At 34.6% G+C, this 17,684-nt stretch overlaps 1 protein-coding gene across 7 annotated transcripts; it reads left to right on the top strand.

The window, feature by feature from the left end:
* The first annotated feature begins 1,373 nt into the window (after window positions 1-1,373).
* On the top strand, window positions 1,374-9,201 carry LOC132705401 (leucine-rich repeat-containing protein 34-like). 7 transcript variants are annotated; one of them, XM_060675972.1, is made up of 5 exons: window positions 1,374-1,582; window positions 4,323-4,620; window positions 4,680-4,776; window positions 7,040-8,068; window positions 8,119-9,201. In XM_060675972.1, exons 4-5 carry the CDS (start codon window positions 7,812-7,814, stop codon window positions 9,143-9,145), a joined length of 1,284 nt encoding a protein of 427 aa, XP_060531955.1. In that variant the 5' UTR covers window positions 1,374-1,582; window positions 4,323-4,620; window positions 4,680-4,776; window positions 7,040-7,811; the 3' UTR covers window positions 9,146-9,201. The 7 variants fall into 7 exon arrangements, 6 of the variants coding, with proteins under 6 accessions (XP_060531955.1, XP_060531957.1, XP_060531956.1 ...); XR_009619421.1 differs by lacking the exon at window positions 8,119-9,201 and adding an exon at window positions 1,676-2,001 and having other exon boundaries at window positions 1,444-1,582; window positions 7,040-7,636; XM_060675974.1 differs by adding an exon at window positions 1,676-2,001 and having other exon boundaries at window positions 1,381-1,582; window positions 4,323-8,068.
* Window positions 9,202-17,684: the final 8,483 nt, after the last annotated feature.

Raw genomic sequence — 17,684 nt, forward strand, 5'->3', positions numbered from 1 at the left:
AGCAGTTTTCGTGACTACAACAAACTTAAAACTCCAAATTTTTGGGGTCCACAGTTACTAAAGATTATTAGCCTTTTAGTTAATAGTATATTATGCATTAAGCAAACTATATTATTTATTACGAGAGGAGCGGAGCGAAGCGTGTGCTTAATAAGGAGAAATTTGACCAAACTTATTGCATACTGTACTTTTTGAACGACAGTTAGGTTTGGTTAGTTTTTGGGTACATTTTTGCAAAACAACACGAATACATTCACTGACATGCCCGAATTAACCAAAGTCATAATTCAAGCCGGTGGTTAATATTTCCGAAAACGTCCGATTGCTGTCAATCTTTTAAATGTCCAAAGTAGCTAGCAGCTATAGAAAATGAAACTGACTTTGTAAAAGAGTACCCTCGATCGGTGGGTGCATAATTGGATATTTTAGAGAAGGGAGCAAAAAAAAATGTTTTCAATTTCCTGCGAATGTAAATCACAAATTTAGAGGATAACAACGGAACAGAAATATTAGAAACTTAGAAGGCGAGAAATAGGAATTATTAAATTATTTTTTTCATATAATCAACGTTTTTGTTCAATTAGTAAACGCATCTGGGAAATAATTCAATAATTTCTGTTTAGTTTGTACAAAAACCTGGAAGACATTATTTCTTTTAAATGACCATAGCGGTGAAAATGGAAGGGCTGCAGAACAGGTCACCTGGGTGGACACTTCCATAAATCCTTTAAGATAAATCAACCGAAGAAAATGCGATAATTTGCTCAAAACAATAATAACTAAAAATTGACTAAACTGAAATGTATTGGTATAGGAAATAAACAGGTTTCGCAGCATTGCATATTGCGGTAACTTTTGGATACCTCGTAAGGGATACGTTATAAAATTGCATGTGTTGTTGTTTACCACACAAGGCTTACCAGCAGTCAAAAATGGGTAAAAGTCACAGTTTTGAAAATAATGTTGCATCTTTCAATATTTTTAATTTAATTAAAATATCTCTAACTAGCGTGAGATTTGAAAATATTTTAACCACAAACTCGAATAACTTTCGAATCGAAAGAAACAGAAACTTCAAAAGAGCAGCTACCGCGAAATGATATTGTGAAAAACCCTGTAAGTTATATAATAAACGATCAGAGAGGTGAGACGAGCAATTAAAACCTCGTTTGAAAACTTTTATAGCAAGCTAAACATATTCGATGTATTTGGTTCAGGCGAGCAATAGATCCCAGTCATTTATCACAATCGAACTAAATGAAAATGTCGCTTAGGAAGTTTTTTTCAAATATAGTTAGTGTTGTTTTTGGAACAATCCCGCAATACAATCCATCTACTTTTCCACAGTTTTTATTGCGCATCATAATAATGGGATATGCTACCGTGTCTATAATCAATTTATGGATTTTAATTACAAATGTCGTTTACGGTATAAATGTCGCGCATACAATTGGCCAAATGCAGTCGTGCCTGGGTAACCTTGCCATATCGGCAAATTTTCTCGAGTTAAACGCAGAAATTATCTACATTTTCGAAGAAGCGTCGCATATAGAAAAACACATCTTAAAAGGAACGCATAAACGTAAGCGTAATCTTAGAGCTATTATAACTATCCTCATTTTTGTCGTTAGTCTATTCTCTTTCCTTTTAAGCACTTATGTTAACTTTCATGTAGTTGCTTTACTAGGTGAAATCCAAAACATCAGATTTTGTTATGTCGCCACCAGATGTATTTTATTTATGGAAAAGTTAACGGATGCGTTTAATCAATTTAATCGCAACGTTAAATATTTTGGAAATTCGAATCTTTTGGATCGATTCCTCTGCAAATATAGTGTCTTGTCCGATATCGTGCGAAGGTTTACGGCTAGTTTCGGAATAATTTTACTCACGATAGTGTTAATAATCTCGACGGGTGTTACGGTAATTGCAATTGAATTAATCAAAGTTGAGTATCATCGAATGGACGAATTGAAAATGGTAGACTTCATTACAGCGTGGGTAAGTTATTACTCGAAATTTTTAGTTTCTTGTAATTAATCATTTGAATCATCCGGTCGTGTTCTTTATTAATGTATCATTTGTGATGTTATGGCAAAACGAAAACTCTTTCTGTATAAATATTTTGTTAATTGTCAGCCCTGTATCATGAATAACCCTTCTCATAACGAGTAACGTTGACAGTTGATGATTCGTACCTTATAAAATACTCATTAAAACTGTACTGGGTACAGGTAATATAGTTATATCATTTTTTGAAAATGCTGTTATGCAGCAACTTTGAACTCGTTTCTACACCATCCTTCAGTAGGTCCGTTTTTTGCATACAGCTGAGATAAGGTCCTGCCTATGCAAATAATACAGGAACTTTGGAAGGAACTATGAGCATGCGCGAGATTTAAAATCTCGTTTTCAACCAGTACTCTTGGGGCATGTAACAACATAGCCGCTGAGAGATCGTAAGTTTGGATGCGTCATTTTTACGGCAGTAATTTTTGAAAATATGTCTAGGTCGCGTTCTGGGAAAACGAGTTAAGTATATCTGTAGTAGGGTCACAAAATTATTTAAGAGCTATATGGTTTTGAATGAATTAAATATTTAATAAATTGTCCGTTCTTGACAATTAGAGCATATTGTCGGAAACCAACTTTCACACAGCTCGACGACCCTCATCAACAACTACTTCTGGCTAAAGAGACAGCGTTCAGAAGACTCGCAGCCGCTTTCTACATCCCTTTTTACAGCGGCAGGTTATAAGCTAAAGAATTCGGAGCTCCATTCAGTTCTTCCATAGCGGCTACTAGAATGCATATCTACATAGATACGAAAATTGGTATTCCCATCAGAATTAGTTAAGTTATATTGCCAATACAGAACGTTTTATTGGTCAACTAATGAGCACATTAAATTAAGCAGAATTATCTACTCTAGCTGGTACTTGTAATAATTATGAAAAACCCGTTGGTGTTGTTATTAAATCTCTATCGGTTCATTTTATTTACTAAGTTAGTAGGTCAATCGAGTCACGCGGTCAGACCCCACATTTGTTGCAAAAACACAACATTCATATCGCGTTTGTCATTGTTCATTTGTGACAAGGAACGAGACTAAATACAACTGAATGGGGCTGGATGAAACCTAAAAGCTCTAACTTTAATTCTTCAGCTCATGTCCTGTGGCTCTAAAAAAGGATGTGGAAAGTTTCGCAACTGTCTTGGACAGAGTTGTTTAAATGCTGTTAAGGTGAACGATTTTGCACAGACAATTAATTAGGAATAGGCCTGCATAGGAGACCACTTTAACGAAATACAGGCACAGATATAAAAAAAAATCACATGACCACTTATACTTGCTCATTAATATTTTATTTTTGGCCCAGCCTATAATCCTAGCAAAAACGGGGCTGGTCTGGACACTCGTCGGATCGATATTTGGGTTCGTAGTGGGAGTTCAGTCTCCAAATTTAAAAACTTTATAAAGTGTTTGCCGTTTTTAGGACAAATTTATCTAGATTAAGGGAGGTATTTAAATGGAAAGGTTTGCCATAGTTTTAATTTCAACCAGAGTTGTGTTTATTACAGCAATATATTCCAAAATTTAATAATAATAATTTTATTATACAATTATTTTTGCGATGTACCGTCCTGTTCATTAAATATCCGTACACTTAATTTGCCACGATGTAAGTAATTCTATTTCATTTAAAATGCCACAGAAATAATCGCAAAAGGCTGTTTCAAACTGCTGAAGTAATACCATAACTAATCGTAAAGATTTTTTATGGATATCTGCTTTCAAAAATGTGATGGTGAGAATCATTTCCAATTTAAAACGAATTTCCTTACTTCAGAGGCGATTGATGTGACACATCCAAAATCAAAACCAAATTTGATTCGTAAAATGTCAAGAGTCAATTAGAGGTATGAGCGTAACGAGTAACTGAAATTGGTCAACGTGTTTCATATTACACTTTTTCAACGACCATTAATTTTTGGATATGGTTTCCCAAAACAGCACGAATACTAACTGAAGCGTATTTTGACCATTGAAACATCAAATCTACAGAAGACATGATCGCTATCAAATCAGTGACTGGAATAACGAAAATATCTCGAATAAGTTGCAACTGTGGGTAGCGAAGCTGTTGTCTGTTGTCTGCAGTCCTACCTTGCCCTAAATATTTTTACGTTACTTATTTGTAAGAAAGTAGACATTGGAAAATGATCACCTATCTGATCGTATCAAACATGGTCATGACATTATTTGTTAGTTGAAAAAAAATTTTTTTTGGTGGCTAATTGTAATGTGGCCAAAATTTTAGTTGCAGATAGTGCTTTTGGCGAATGCTGGAGAACGCCTTTCCAACGAAGGAAAGAGAACGGTGGCAATTTGTTACGACCTCCTATTCCGAAAACCTAAACGAGTATTCATCGCGCTGCAACTCGACGACCCTCGTCAACAACTACTTCTTCTGGCTCAACAGGCAGCGTTCAGAAGACCCGAAATATCCGCAGCCGGTTTTTTTCCAATAAATCATTCGCTGCTGATTGTTGTCATTTCGACTGTGTGCTCGTATTTTATTGTCGCCATGCAGATTTTGTAACGAAATATAAGCGCGGGTAAACAAATATTGATATTTGCTAAATATGCAACAAACATTTTGTTTTTTAAATTTTAGTGGATGATTCTTTTTGGCGCTAATTGAAAATTATGCATATCGTCGGTGATACTAGTAAGAATGTTAAAAACCACAACCTGGGCGTAAGGGTAACGAGGTACGGTATTAGCGAAACGGACGATCCTAAAAATTGAAAAAATAATTAAGAAAATGTTTCTTGAATTGTAAAACTCGGTTTCTACAAAACTTTCTATTACTATTTACAAATCTCTCGGATTCCTCCTGCATCCCTTGCTGACGTTTCGCCAATCAACAGTATGAACGCCATTCAGAGCTCAACTGAAACTGGCTGGCATTCCCTCGTATGGCTGATTCCCATATCGGTGAAAGGTCTGAGTCGCGATTAAGCTTTTTTGGTTGCTTATAGATTCCTATAGATTCTCGGATTTTTCGTTGGTAGAAGAATTTTAGTTTTAACGAATAGAATTTGATGTCCGGTTTCGTGATTGTGTTCGGCAACTACTGATGAGTTTATTTGAAGTAGTCTTCAGGCTCTTTCATGTTCTTTGAACCTAGTTGATATTTTGCGTCGGATCGAAGTTATATTTCTTAAGAACTTTTGATATGTGGTTAGTGATGTTTTGAATGTAAGGAAGGACAACAGTGGCAAGTGTGGGGTTGCCTTCGGACGCATTGTATTTGGAAGGTTATGGTGAAGTGTATTTTGTGTTGAAGTGCTTAATATCCGACGAATTTTAGGCTGGTTGGTGATGTGACAATGCATTAAGATATGCGTGTCTGTGTGCGTAGGTCTGATTTTCTATTGATAACAATATCTAAGAATGGGAGATAATTATTAGTGTCTAATTCAATAGTAAAACGAATGTCAGGGTGTAAAGAGTTTAAATGATTATGAAAATCTCGGAGGGATTCTTGACTATGAGGCCCTATGACAAAAGTGTCATCAGCGTTTCCATAATTTTAGTTTTAGATGGAAGGTCTCGAGGGCTTTCTTCTCAAAGGCTTACAAAATATATTCCCGATTATCGGGGATAATGGAGAATCCATAGCTGTTGCCGACGTTGGTTTTTCCACTTGTGTTCATGACCACCGTAGTATTTATTTTAGCGATTTTAGAGCAATGCGTTCAAGCTTTGGGATATTGGATGTAGGGGTTTTGATTAAAAAAAAATCAGTTTTAAATCGAATTTCAAAAATGTCAGTGTATAGAGAAGAAATCTTTACAGTTTTAGTTTCTGCTTTTTCGCTTGATGTACTCTCCATAACGGCTTGTTAATTTTTCATGCCACTCCGTTAGCTCCGCCCCCCTCAAACAATATAACCAGATACAGACTAGAATGCAAACCGGTTTCAGTTAAGCTCTGAAGAAGCCAACAGGATCATTGGCTAAGGGAGAAGGAATGCAGAAGACATAGTATTATGGTAGCACGTGGAAGTTTCTAAAAAAAATCTATTTTTAAGCATAGTTTAAAGCTGAGACAAATTCAAATATTTTTTGTTGAATGCCGTTTGCTTGATTTCTACAAGAAAAGTGGCGGTGTTTTAATAAGCTTGGAGTCGTTAAAAGGTGCTTTTTCCTAGGCTACGAGTGATACGACTGGGATTGCTTATCTTGACACCAGGCGGTGTGTTCAGTCTTAATCATATTCTAGCAAATAAAATAAAATCTGGATTTTTTTAAAAAAATTATTAAGTTCTAATTATTCCGAATTTAACAAATAAAACACTAATTTATTATTTAGGATGTTCAAATGATATTCAAAATTAAAGTAAAATGTTATTATTTCTCCTTATTACTTTTTCTACACTAGCTTCGAAGGGCACCAAATATTTAATATTTTAAGTTATTTTTTAGTAATAATTAGGTTTAGTCAACTAACTAAAACTAATGATTTTTTTATTAATTATTGAATTATTAATTATTGAATTATTTATGTATTAAAATGTATTTCCCGGGCATTAGATTACAATGAGTTTAAGTAAGACATTTTGTAATGCACTACTAACATTTAACAAATAAAAAATAATTACAACGGTAGGCAATCAAGAGACTTTCACTTTGAAGATCAAAGAAAAACATGAAGATGAGTAGCGTTTGATCAGATAAAAACAGAAATTGTTTTCATGTCTATCTTAATAATTATATATGAATTATTTCTGTCAGAAAAGTTATATTATTAATTGTTTTAATGGTTTTCCACATTTTACTGCTTAAATAACGTGAATACTTAAATAAAATTTTAATGCTAAATATTTGAAAATTGCTAAGCATGTCTAAAAGTAGAAATGTCAGCTCCTGGGTAATTTGGTGCCCTTCAAAGGTATTGTAAAGAAAGTAATAAACACTTTAAGTAATATTTGGCTTAATAATTGCTTACTTTTCTTTTTTAAATTTTCAGGACCACCCGTTTCCCTAATGCATCGTTGCTCTTACTGGGATTGCCGGTATAAGTTGCCAATGCATTACATAATTTAACAATATAGGGGACCTATAAATAAATATATTTCGAAAATTGAACTGAGGTGGTTTTTATTTGATGAAAATCCATTTAACAAAATAAATAAGAACTAAAAGTTCAGATTTTCACGAAATTATATATTTTCATATGACAATTGTTTCGAAAACACCGTGTCTTTATCAAATGTATACATGAAACAATTGTCATTTGAAAATATATAATTTCGTGGAAATTTGAACTTTCAGTTCTTATTTATTTTGTTAAATATATTTCTGTTATTTTGGATGTTAAGAAATTAGCATTCTATGACAATTCCAGGTTGTGGCCTGTAGTTTGTACTGTCCAACCAAATATATGAATAGTTTAAATTTAAATAATTTAAATTTTATTATGTTGAGTGAAAAATATTTAGTAGACTTATAGCTAGTAATATAATACTGTGTCACAATCGTCAATAAATGCTTAGTGTTCCAGTTGAACGAAACAATTATCGCTATTAATTTCCTGATTACCATTATCCTTGAAATGCCACCAAAACTTCTTTCAGAAAAATAATAAATGTAAATATTCTCGTCAAAACAATCCCTCACTGGCTATAGTACGACTCTATTATGATTAGTTTTTAGGAAGAAACTGCACTTGTGTCCATATTAATGGTACTGACACTGACAGATTTTCTGCGTAACCGTTTGGCACTAATAGTAACCCGAATATGTCCAAATCAATAAAAAGGAAAAAGTTGGACGATGTTTTGTTTTCCTTATATTGCGAGAAAAACTCTGATGGTACTCGGCATCTGCGACTTCGGGGAAGAGAGTTATTTCAAAGAATCGGAAGACGTCTAAGTGAAGACGATATGCAGCAGCTCACAATTTTTTTAACCAAAAATCCGGAAGTAACCTCTTTGGATCTGTCATATAATAACTTTGGCAACTATGGAATTCAAATTCTGTCGCAAAATTACCTCAAGTATGTTTCGAGAATTTTTATTACATCCAGTATTCCAAATTTTCTTTCAGCACAGAAAACAACCTGAGTTACTTAAATTTGCTGCACTGTGACATTGGTGTAGAAGGAATGAAGTGGTTGTCCTCGGGAGCATTTTTGAGATTTAAGGGAATCAGATTGCTTGGGAATAAGCTGGGCGTTGAAGGTGCGCGTTATATCGGTCAACTTATAGAAAATTGTCCAACCTTAGAAGATTTGGATATTGGAGAAACCGATCAAACTCTTGAGAGTATCGAATCATTACTCATTATCATTGAGAAAAATCCACTGAAAACACTTAATATGTCCCGAATTATTCCAAATTCCTACTACGCCAGATGTAACAACTCGACGTTGGCTGACGACTTAGGGGTATTGCTAAAATTAAATCAAACTTTAGAAGAAATCGCAGTTCAGAAGTGTGAGTTTGACGGGCACGACTTAGAGCTTTTAGTGGCTGGCCTTCAAGTGCATCGCAACCTGTTGGTGCTCGATTTGGGGGCTAACAGAATAGGTGATCACGGTATAGAGGTTCTGATTACATGGTTAAAGACCAGACCTTTACTGAACGTGTTGCGGATTCCTTCTAACGCTGTTACAAACATTGGAGCGAGAGCTTTGAGTTTCTTTTTGCCATTTACTCGGATCAGATTGTTGGATTTACAAAATAACAAAATTGGAGATCAGGGCATATCAAATATGCTCGACAGCATTAAAAAGCCAACACCTCTTAGAATATTGTATATTTGGGGAAATTCTGTCGGAGACTACTCGCTTCAGAAAATTGAAAGGCTTTTAAATGCCGGTGTTTTGGATCAAGGCTTTATCGATATAAAAATATACTACGTGGATGGCCAACGAAAATGTGCGCACCATGCAACAGATCGTTACAAGACAAAACTTTATTCCACATTAAAATACGGGTTTTCTCCGGACCCAAAAATTAAAACCAATAAAGTACCAGAAGCTGCATCTCGAACACATGCCTTGATCGCGGCCAATTTCCTGGACAGATTTCCACCAGTGGAGTTCAGTCTCTCCGAAAAAGACAGCGTGTAAAGATTTTGTGCATATATTTATTTTATTTTATTATAGGCCAAATTAAATGGCGGAAAATTACACTCAAGACAAAGCAGTTACTTTCAAAAAGAATTTCGATATATGTCGTATTTATTTGATTTATCACACAAGGTTTCAGACAGACGAATTACTGCCCGATATCAAGTGCAATTCCGAAGGCAACAGTGAACTATAAACTTGTCCATTCTAGGGCTGGTAGAGCTTTACTATTATTGGCCAAATTATGGGTATTCCCACGTTAAGGTTAAAGCTGTTTGCGCTCTTTAGATATGAATATTTGGTCCTTTCTGGTGTTTTTGTTATCTTCAAGTTGTATATGTAGAAGACATCTGGTCTCCTCAATATACGACTGCATTCACGAGGCACTTGATAGATATCTCTCTTGATTCGCTGTTCGGGTCTGATTTTTGTCATGGCACTTCTGAAAGGCGCTTCTAACTTGAACGCTGTTTTGATGTGAAATTCTCGCGCTATTTGTCTGATTTTTGATTAGAGGAATCATGAGATTGTGTCATCGACAGATGGTCGTATTATCGACTACCGAGCAAGTCTGCTTTAATGTTGAATAAGGACAAGGTCATCTAAAAACTGAAGGTAAATTTGGTAAATCAACTTCATTTTTTAAATACTTTAAACATTTTGTTGTTACCCTTAAATTCTTAGAATTTACTCCCTCAGCAAAAAATGTGTAAATAATGGAAATATCCATGAATAGGTGTTCGAAAGATAGGAGACAAACTTTCTAAAAATTATTACGCAGTAATTTCGCTAACTGCTGTACCTGAAATTGAATTTGAGAAAAAGATAGAACAGAAGAAAAATCCTAACATCAGCAATACTATTTTTTTATAGGGTTGTTTGCCTCCGCTATTGGGTGCTTTTAGAGATTAGATCTTCTGACGTGAAAAACCGTTTCTTAACTGCTCTATCGAATTGCTCGATCCAAAGTCGTGGGTCAAATGGGATTAAAATCAATTTGCAATTTTTTTTTACTGACCCGTTTATTTTAATACCACATTCAGTCATCCGCAGAAGTGATATTATCTCCAAAATATACCCCGGGGAGGAATCTTAAAAACCACTTTTCCATTCTTTGTAGGCGTAAATGTATAAGTGGTTTAACTTGGAGGGCTGTACGTGAGACCTACCCTTTCCTTGTACCAGTGGCCCGCATATATTTACATATTTTACTGCAAAAGAATGCGATATGCGGACGATGTCTTTCCTTTTTTCCGTGAGCGCTTATAAAACGCGTTATTTGAGTGAAGTTTCTGCGGAAAAGTCGGCAGTTTTTATCTCGTCTATGAATTTTTATTTGATCGTTGAACCCCTAAAACAATTTGAAAAATGACGGTGGCTAAGCGGTGCTCGATCGTCTGCCGTAGAAATGCTATTCTAATATTTCCATGTCATATTTAAATTTTCATTGATCTGCGTACAGTGTGGCGTGAAATTACTACATGGTGACTAATTTACAGAGGTGGACTCTTAAATATATCAGAAAAACAAACTACCGTTGATTTTGGTTTTTCATTCCGAGCATATTTACCTTTAAGTACAGAAAACTAGCAATAATACCTTGTATTTTTGTGAATTTCATAATTTGTAGTTCACGCTCTTGTTACTGATTTACAAGATAAAACAATTTCATATAACAATTTTGTCGACTTATCTTAAACGGAGTGGTTCGAAACACTTTTCTAATATTGGTTTTTTATGGACTATTAAAATGCATAAAAAAGTACTAAAATGCGATATTTCATTTAATATGTGTTTGTATTGCATAGTTACGTTCCCTTCAGGTTATTCGCCTTTTGAATCCATTAGGCATTAAGTACTAATTATAAAATTTGAAATGAATGTACTAGCAAAGAAATTTTCTTAAAAGAGTTGTTAAATTTGGAAACTTCAGAATATTATGCTTCTACTTTTATCCTATTTAGTAGACCTTGTATCTACAATGGCTTACAAGTTGCTTATAGAGTCCCATTGAAAAAGTGATCCCCTTTATTTATTACGATTTTGAAAAATCATTTTATTGATGTTGCTCAGAACAAAAGATGCACAATTTAAAAATGTCACCCAGGTATAATTTTAATATTTTTAATTATATAAGAGTACCTAATTAAATAAAAAATCCACTTAAACACTTAATAATTCTTTCTGATTTTTTTGAGAATATTTAAACAGGCTAGACTATGATCTCTTCTATCTTTCAATCTACATATCAAAAATGATTTTTGAAATTGCTAAGTATATATTAGTAAGAATTTAGTAAAACGCCTAAATATTCTAGTTGAATTATAACTAAAATAAATCTTAATTTTTGATTTTAGAAAAATTTTACATTTCTTTATTTTTTTGCGGTCAATAGGTTACTATAGCTGAAATTAAATTAATATAGCTGAAAAATTTATTATTTCTCTTACTGTTTAATATTTAATATTTAAAAATATATACTTCCAAATAACAACTTTTGTTGTTCACAGTTTAAAGCATTAAGATTTGTTTTCACCAGTTTTTTATTAAATAAAATATTTATGCATTTAAAATGCAGCTGTTTTATTTGTGACAGATAGTTTGGTTATTACTATGGTATTTGTTATTAAATCTAGTTTCTAGTAATAAGTAAATTATTCGTAAATCAGAAATGAACCGTTTGACAGTCATTGGATCAAAATAATATCTTTTTTGCTTTTTTTTTGTCTGGAAAATATATGCAGTGCTTTCGAAATTAATTGTCCTCTATCTTGAGAACCATTCAAGATTTGGTATTATTGGACTAATTCTTTATGAAAAATTGAATGCCGTCACCTTCGAAGTCGTGGTGTGGTTTCAAAATAAATGCATTTTGCAGGTACCCTTTGCCTCGATAGCTTCTTGATGTTCAAAATTGCCATTAATATCATATTAACAACAATAATGTCATTTATTTGAAACTAAAATATCTTCAGAAGTAACAAAAGAATAGTGCAATAGTTTTCTGTTGCAAAAATGGAGAGAAAACAGTTTAACAAAATGCAAGTCGAACTCCGGTTAGGAGTTGGGCACCATGGAATTTCCATTTAATAGAAATTTAAATTTGAATTCATTTGAGCCGGGCGCTCAGCTTGTTGTGCAATTGTACCCGGGCCCTGTAAAGGATAATTCGTGAGTTAGGAGGGAGTGTAGAGGAGACCGACTGCCGAGGCATAGCGAATCAGCCTTCCAACACACACTTCCAGAATGTTGATACTATTTCCTGTGTCCACTCCCAGAATTTCCTTACGGAGTTCGCTGAGTGGTTTACAATCGAGCAGCAGAGGAGTTTCATCTGCTGTGATGCATCTTGGACATAATACATCTTGTATGATGCCAATGTTCTTAAGATGCTTTCTTGTTGACCGTTGACCAGTATCCAGTTATCAGCCCAATAGTCAGCCTCAGCTGATTCCTGTTGAACCCAATAAGGCTGGAAGCAAGAGTCCTGGACGGCCCTCGAAAGAGAGCTTTAGTGTGTCTCATACCTTTAGCTTCAAGCCACATATGCTAGATCTCTGGTCAAATAGACATTTATTGAAGCTATCGGGTACTGGGGTGTGACAAGCTCCACTTTTTGCTGACCTATCTGTCCTCTCGTTCACTAGACCCAGACGAGTGTGACGTGATTTGCCTTAGCAAGCCTATCAAGCATCTCAATTCAATCTCGGATCATCCTTGAGGTGATTTCGACTGACATGAGCGACCTGAGGGCTGCACGGCTGTCGCAACAGATATATGTGTGTTTGTTCCTGTAATTTAGGTCCACAATATGTCTGGCACAGGCCCAAATCGCATTAATTTCTGCTTGGAAGATGGTGGTCATGTGTCCCAGTTCATTTAATAGGAACGTATATTCTAATCAGAAATTGCAATATGAAACAAACAAGAAAAAACAATAACAAATATTTGTGTTTTTTTGACAAAGAAAAATAATATGTAGTAGTATCTCCAGTTGATTGTAAACGTAAAGCATTTCCTTCGCGTTTAGCCAAATTAACAAAAAAATTAATTAAATCTTCCATTCTTCGCAACAATTCCGGTTTCATCTTAAGCAAGGCGATCTTTATAATCCAAAAATCCGGTGAAGCATAAAATCCATTAAATAAGTCTGCATTTAAACGGAAAGGATTTTCCAACCTTCAAATGACTACTTCAGGCATCGCTTAGCGGATTCTCGGATGGAAAATCAGCTTAAAATAATTTCGACGTCTCGAAGTTTATTTTAAGTCCTTAAGGAACTTATTCTTACATAAACAAAGGTGAAGGGATGAAGGAGACGTCACGTAATTATTATCGTCAATAGGAAACAAAGTGATTCGTTTGTGCTGTAATTTATGTAAGCCCCGTCGAATTAATATGTCACTTTATTTTAAGTTGGCGAAACCATAAACAAATTGGTAGACATTTTGTGCCGGTGTGCTGTGATTGGGGATAAATTGTGAAATGATTTTATTATAATAAATGTGAATTAGATAATAACTTTTATCCGGATATACTAAGCTTATCAGCAAGGCTTCGACGTAATATCTTTAACCTATCACCTGTAGAACTTGGACATGACTAACAGAGAAAATTTTAAACAATGGTTTTTAGCACTTTACCTACATTGAACAATAAAGTATCTTTTTGTTTTAAAAAAATTCTCATTTTTTGGTTAGTTAATTTATTTAAAGGAAACTGGTGGTATTAGCTTGAAAATTTTCAAAAATACAAAACCTTCATATACAAAAATCCCACTGGAAATTTCTCATCACTTTAGATCGATGTAAGTTCTTGTTGGACATACTTATTATTCTTTCATAATGCTTAGATATACCTCACTATTGTGTTTTGCATAAAATAGTAAAAGAATCCGGGAAAACCACCAACACATTTTTTGTGACACATTGTGACTAAGCGTCGCGGGACCGTCTGTAACATATTACGTTAAGGAACAACTTTTTATCAATAAACTCAAGCCGGGATAATAGAAAACTGGGAAAAGTCTCCGGATTTAAGCATATATCCTACAAAAAGCTTTATTTCGAAGGATAAAGGAGCTTAGGATCACATTCTACACAACATAGGTTTATGTCTCGGCGTATTTGCCAAAGAGGCTGAAGGAGGCTATTTTTGAGCTCTCAATCTAAATCTTGTTTTATGTATGAATACATCCGAAAACGGTTGCCCGAATTCTAAGAGCGGGCGAAAGTTTCTCATAATGTTGAATTTTGTACTTTCATTCTTACTGCTCCTCTAAAATTACGTAGTAATTAGGAATCGTCACAATATTCCAGAGACAATTTATGAGGGGTGTTTTTTTTTCGCTGTATAGAAATTTAAGTTGGCATTACTGTTCAAGATGGCGACTGATTTAACAGTTGTCTCAGTTTGGTTTGGCAGTTCATCATCAGACTCACGCCTGAACAACGCTTGCAAATAGTGCAATTTTATTTCGAAAATAATGGTTCTGTGCGGAATACGTGTCTTTCAATAAATCGATTGTGGCACGAGCTGTGTGACATTTTGCGCCGTCTTGTTGAAACCACATCTCCTAGACATCATGGTTATTCAATTCAGGAATGAATGATCACCATTGACTGTAACGTGCTAGCCATCATCGTTTTTGAAGAAGTACGGACCAATGATTCCACCATCCCATAAAGCGCACCAAACAGTCAGTTTTTCTAGATGTAACGGTGTTTCGACAAACACTTGAGGATTAGCTTCACTCCAAATGCGGCAGTTTTGTTTGTTGACGTAGCCATTCAACTAGAAGTGCGCTTCATCGCTAAACAAAATTCGCTTATGAAAATCTCGCTTACGAAAATCGGGAACAACGGCAATCTCGTTTTGGGCCCATTCGATGAATCTACGCCTTACTTGATGATCGTTTGGCTTCAATTCTTGCACGAGTTGGATTTTGTAACCACGTAAACCAAGATCCTTCCGCAAAATCTTCCATAAAGTGGATGGACACAGATCCAATTCCTGTGCTCGATGGCGGATGGACTCATTCGGGTCTTCCTCTACATCAGCAATAGCTTCTTCCGTACGCACCGTACGACGTCTCTGGGGATGTCAGTTATCAATAAGAGTAAACGTGGTGCGAAAACGTTCCATGGTTAATCGAATTAACTGCTCTAATGACAAAATGGACGTAGTGCGCGATACGTCTTCCGCACAGAACCATTATTTTCGAAATAAAATTGCACTATTTGCAAGCGTTGTTCAGGCGTGAGTCTATTCATAATGAATTGCCAAACCAAACTGAGAATAAATCACTTGATAACTGTTAAATCGGTCGCCATATTGAACAGTAATGCCAACTTAAATTTCTATACATCGAAAAAAAACACCCATTACAAACGCATTTCCAGGATAAATCAGAAAAAAGATAAGGATTTGGTCAAAGTAGAATTTACAAAAATTTTCTCTTCCCAAAGTACACTAAAAAAATTTACCAAATTTAGACAGTGTAGAGCGTGGTTGTCAGGTCCACTGCCAGATTGCTCGTACAGTGTTTTGTATGTTCTGTGGTCCTGATTAGTATTCTGCTTTCACCATTTACCACATTGGTTGAATAATATACATTTAAATTTTTAAAATTTAGTAATAATTCGAGGCGGGTGTCTCTTCTGCACCTCTCTGTATAACGCCGACGCTTTTCCACGGTCGGAGATTATCTTAATCTATTCCAATCTCTGAAAGCATCTCCCGTTAATTACAACGGAGAGATTCACTCTTGGAAGGTCTCTGTTTTCCCAACCGCATCTACAAATGCCGGAAATTTATCATCGGAATATTGATAGCGGCGCTTTATTCAGTTCCAGTTATGACTAGAGGACAAACGCTTTGTTTTGCATAGTCTGGGCATCGATTGGCCGGAAAATGAAGATAACGATTAAATTGCAGTATCCTCTGATCAATCATCGTTTTAGTTATGTTATCTAGATTTAAAGGAACAGTAAGAAAAAATATTTTTGTCTTTGATTTAAATTGTCCGGGTGGTTAATTTATTAAAATATATGGATTATTTAAAGTATTGACTAATGGACAACTTCTGTTTGAATTCACACAAATAAATAGATAGCAAAATCTAGAAAAAAAAGTTAGGATTAACATGTCTTCTGCATCAAAACAATCTGTTTTGACTATCAAATATTACATTATCACTACTTCGCTTAGCTGAAAAGTAATTTTTGAGCAGGCAACATCTGATATTTTATTAGATTGATCTGAAGAAAAAGTGAATTTAGACTGCTTGTAACTGATTCTTCTACTTTGATTGTACTCTATGGTCCATAAGTTGTGGGACACATTCGACGTGGTAAGCAAGTGACGAGATTTAAATATTTCAATTTTAACTATCGTCGGGAGTGACATCCTGGCGCCTCAATTTCTGCGCTAGGTTACTCTTAGCTTGAAATTTATTATAGTCAATTATTAAGGGATACTAGCGAGCATACCATATCCGAAAAGCAAGCTCAGCTGATCTGAAGCAACAAAGTTCATTCATTCTCACGTAGTCACTTTCACTCTGCCTGGGATTATGAATATTTGTCAAAAAATCATTTTTTAGAGTTTTAGATTTCAAACACCTGCGGGCGCCAAGTTTCGAAAATTTATTTAACTGCCACGTATTCTACTGGGTGATTCACGTAGATGGCCTATTAGACGTATATAAAGAAGGACTTTAAATAAATAGGGTGTGTTATATACTCGTTGTCAATATCAGCCCTGTATGCTATTACATTTTTGTATTCTATATAATATTTTGAATATTTTTGATTTATTTGTAAAACGAACAGTTTCCAAGATATTCGATATATTGAATTAAAAATGTCTAACGTAGCACTTGAAATGAAATTACTTAATATGAACAACTCAGACGGACATTTCCTAAAGTTATTTTTAGTCAAGATTTAGATGTATAGGTTTTTGTTCGGAATTTGCTGAGAATAACCGTTTTGATTGAAATTAGTGTGAAGTTTTTATTGTTTAGAATAAAAGAATTCAACACAGTTAAAAAAAATCGTAGTGCAGTTTATTACAATAAAATTAGAGAAAAATATAATACGGTAAAATAAATGCAGATAGCGGAACAACGCAGTTGCTTCGTTGAGAGTTGTTAACTAACTACCTACAAACGATTCTCAAAAGAGACCCCTGTGACCCATATTATTCAGAAGTATCAATAAGCCAAAAAAGGACCAAAACTAACAGCAAGACTTTAATAGCAAAATGTCTAAAAGATACAGACATTAAATGACCATTCACAAATAATACAATTTATGAGTCTTCTTAAATCTCAACCTTATGGATAACACATATTCGAAGACAACCTTGCAAAAATGGTGTCGAAGTATTTAGATAATTTGCCGTTAAATTTGGCTGTACGAGTTTCGTATCAATTGAATTGAATTTCGAACTTATTAAAATGAAAAATTACTGGGTGTTCATTAAAAAAAAAATCATCTATTAAACTCCTCATTTTTTCGGTACACTCTAGCTTTAG

The sequence above is a fragment of the Cylas formicarius genome, unplaced genomic scaffold, assembly GCF_029955315.1.
Source record: "Cylas formicarius isolate icCylForm1 unplaced genomic scaffold, icCylForm1.1 PGA_scaffold_7__23_contigs__length_41026272, whole genome shotgun sequence".
Taxonomy (NCBI): domain Eukaryota; kingdom Metazoa; phylum Arthropoda; class Insecta; order Coleoptera; family Brentidae; genus Cylas; species Cylas formicarius.

What these genes read in the sequence shown, in the direction of transcription:
- LOC132705401 (XM_060675972.1), top strand. Translation starts at nt 7,812, where the DNA reads ATGTCCAAATCAATAAAAAGGAAAAAGTTGGACGATGTTTTGTTTTCC. An exon ending in CTGTCGCAAAATTACCTCAA is followed by an intron (nt 8,069 to 8,118) that starts GTATGTTTCGAG and finishes ATTTTCTTTCAG; the next exon opens with CACAGAAAACAACCTGAGTT.